The following is a 2622-nucleotide window of genomic DNA, read 5'->3' as shown; positions in this document are numbered from 1 at the left end:
ATTTTTGTCGACGAATAGACCACATTTATTAATTTTTTTTTTAATTTCCATTTGTAGTTGCATAAGTGCTTGTTTTTCAGTTTGAATACCATATTCTGTAGCACTGGTGCTTATACAACCATATAGTATATTATGTACAGTTACTTTACATGAAGTGTAAGGTCTCATTTTGCACACCCTTCCAAAATTTGATGCTGATAATCGTTTTCTTCGTTCCTCAAACCACCTTTGATTTTTTGCTTGGTTCCTAGTCTCTAACTCAGTGGTTCTCAACCTTTTTATTCTCACGGTACATTTCTTATAACCATACATTTTGACGGAACACTATAGTAATAAAGTAATAAGAAACAAAAAAAGGCATTTTAATTTTATTTAATCTTTTATTAATAATATATTATATACTTAAAAATGTAATGTTTAATGTGATATTTGGCTTTGTTTGTTTTTTGTAATTAGACTGATACGAGGACGAATAGACGACAGTGCTACTCTTATTTCCTCTTCTACTCCTAGAAGTTTTTCTCTTTTCTTAGTTTTAATATTTGTTAGCGTAGAAAATCCTAACTCGCAAAGGTATGAAGAAGAAAATCGCAACAAAATTATTAAAGCTTTTTCAGATATTTTTGAAAATTGTTCTTTCATTGATATCCAAAAGTCTTCAACCGGTTCTTCAGAAAATTTAATTTTAAGACTACGATCAGCAGAAATAGATATAAGTTCTTCTTCTTCTTGAAATGTTAAGTTAAAACTAGAAGTACACAACGATGAAAAAGGATTTCGTATCCAATCGTAGTTCATTATTTCTATTTCTGGTAAATATTTGTTGATTTTATCTTCCAATGAAATTAAATGTTCTGAAATGACAGGAGCCAATGTTCTTGTAGCATTATTTGGTACCAATGGAAACATTTCGAAATTATTTTCAGTAACTTTCCTTTTCCACATGACAATTTTTTTTTGAAAAGCTAAAAGCTTATCAGTAGAAGTTAAAATATTTTCTTCGCGTCCTTGCATGTTAGTATTAACACTGTTAATATAATTAAATATATCTGCTAAATATGCTAACATAGCACACCATTTTTCATTTTTAAGAAGTTCACAAAATGTTATGTTTCCTTCTGTGCTATAAAATTCTAGTAACTCTTCTTTTAGTTCAAATACTCGCATTAACACTTTTCCTCTGGATAGCCATCTTACCTCAGTGTGTAATAGTAAGCATTCATGTTTTGCGTCCATAGCATTACATAGTTGTTTAAATAGACGAGATTTCAATGGCCTCAATAATTAACCATGGTTATAGTTTGATCTAGTACAGCTTTTAATTCTTGTGGTAACGTCTTAGCAATAAGTGCCTCACGATGTAAGAAGGAATGAATATGAATTATATTTATATTAATTTGTTTTGCAAATGTAATAAAACCTTTAACAGATCCAACCATAGAAGGTGCTCCATCAGTACAAATTCCTACGCACATTTTCCAGGATATATTTGATTGTTTGAAGTATGAATTTACAATTTCAAAAATATCTTGAACTTTTGTGTGTTTTATTAATTCTTTACAGAACAAAAATTGATTAGATATTTTATTGTCATGAATAAACCGAATAAATCCTATTAATTGTGCTTTACCACTAATATCTGTGGACTCGTCAATTTGTAGTGCAAAATTTGTATTTATAAGATTTTTATTTACATTTTCTTCTATATCCATTGACATATCAATAATTCTTCTTCGAATCGTATCATTAGATAACGGAATTTTCGATATTTCATTTGATGCTTCATCACCTAACATTATTTTAACAATTTCACTACATAAAGGTAAAATTAATGATCGAGTATGGTTTTGTTTTTTGAGCAATTAAGAGGGCGTCATAGTAGAAAAAAATCGACCGTAAAACATGCTTTCGTACTTTCAATAGTTCTCTGGCCTCGTTGATCGTAGAAACATGATTTTGGTATCAAAATAATCACGAGAAGTTGTACTAAATATTCTTGGAACAGAATTTTAAAATATTTTTTCCAACCAATTTTATTTGTGTTTGAAATTTGTAAAATTTTCATTTTTTTAAAAAATTATATAAAATCGGCAAATTTAGATATCAAAAATCTGTTCCAAGAATATTTAGTACAATTTCTCATGATTATTTTGATACCAAAATCATGTTTCTACGATCAACGAGGCCTGAGTACTATTGGAAGTACGAAAGCATGTTTTGGCAAAAAAATTATGAATTTGCCGTCGTCATGTGCTGCTTAAACGATTATAGCGGCAGCGTTCTGAAATAATACTTCTTCCACCACCCCGCTTGCATAAGCAGCCGTACCGCATCATGGTCAAAACTGGTTATTTATCGTAGCCGCGCACGGTTTATAAATAGCCAAATACGTCAATACGAAAATAATAATTTTGTCAAAGAATAATATTATTTTATTTTTCGATGTTATAAATCGTATTCTTATTACTATCATATTTTGCGCAAAATGGAACTACATCATATTATATTGTAAAATTGTCACACATCAGCTAGAAAACATACGATTTAAACAATTTTTTTTTTTAATTATAGACAATTGTTCCATAAAATTAGCGTATTGATATTCAAGACGAATTTTTTAAA

At 29.1% G+C, this 2622-nt stretch overlaps 1 protein-coding gene across 1 annotated transcript; it reads right to left on the bottom strand.

The window, feature by feature from the left end:
• Window positions 1-1277: 1277 nt before the first annotated feature.
• Window positions 1278-2333, bottom strand: LOC112595085 (zinc finger BED domain-containing protein 5-like). Its single transcript, XM_025340173.1, has 3 exons — window positions 2294-2333; window positions 1631-1789; window positions 1278-1465 (listed from the first exon to the last, which is right to left on the bottom strand). The coding sequence occupies exons 1-3, from the start codon at window positions 2331-2333 to the stop codon at window positions 1278-1280; spliced, it is 387 nt and encodes a 128-aa protein (XP_025195958.1).
• Window positions 2334-2622: the final 289 nt, after the last annotated feature.

The sequence above is a fragment of the Melanaphis sacchari genome, unplaced genomic scaffold, assembly GCF_002803265.2.
Source record: "Melanaphis sacchari strain LSU unplaced genomic scaffold, SCAv2.0 Contig253_pilon_pilon, whole genome shotgun sequence".
Lineage (NCBI taxonomy): Eukaryota > Metazoa > Arthropoda > Insecta > Hemiptera > Aphididae > Melanaphis > Melanaphis sacchari.
This window is presented reverse-complemented; position numbering and strand designations above follow the sequence as displayed.

Coding starts and splice junctions, on each gene's coding strand:
- LOC112595085 (XM_025340173.1), bottom strand. CDS start 2,333: ATGCGGTACGGCTGCTTATGCAAGCGGGGTGGTGGAAGAA. Junction 1,790..2,293: donor CAAGCGGGGTGGTGGAAGAA/GTATTATTTCAG, acceptor AAATAATGTTAG/GTGATGAAGCATCAAATGAA. Junction 1,466..1,630: donor CGAGTCCACAGATATTAGTG/GTAAAGCACAAT, acceptor AAATGTGCGTAG/GAATTTGTACTGATGGAGCA.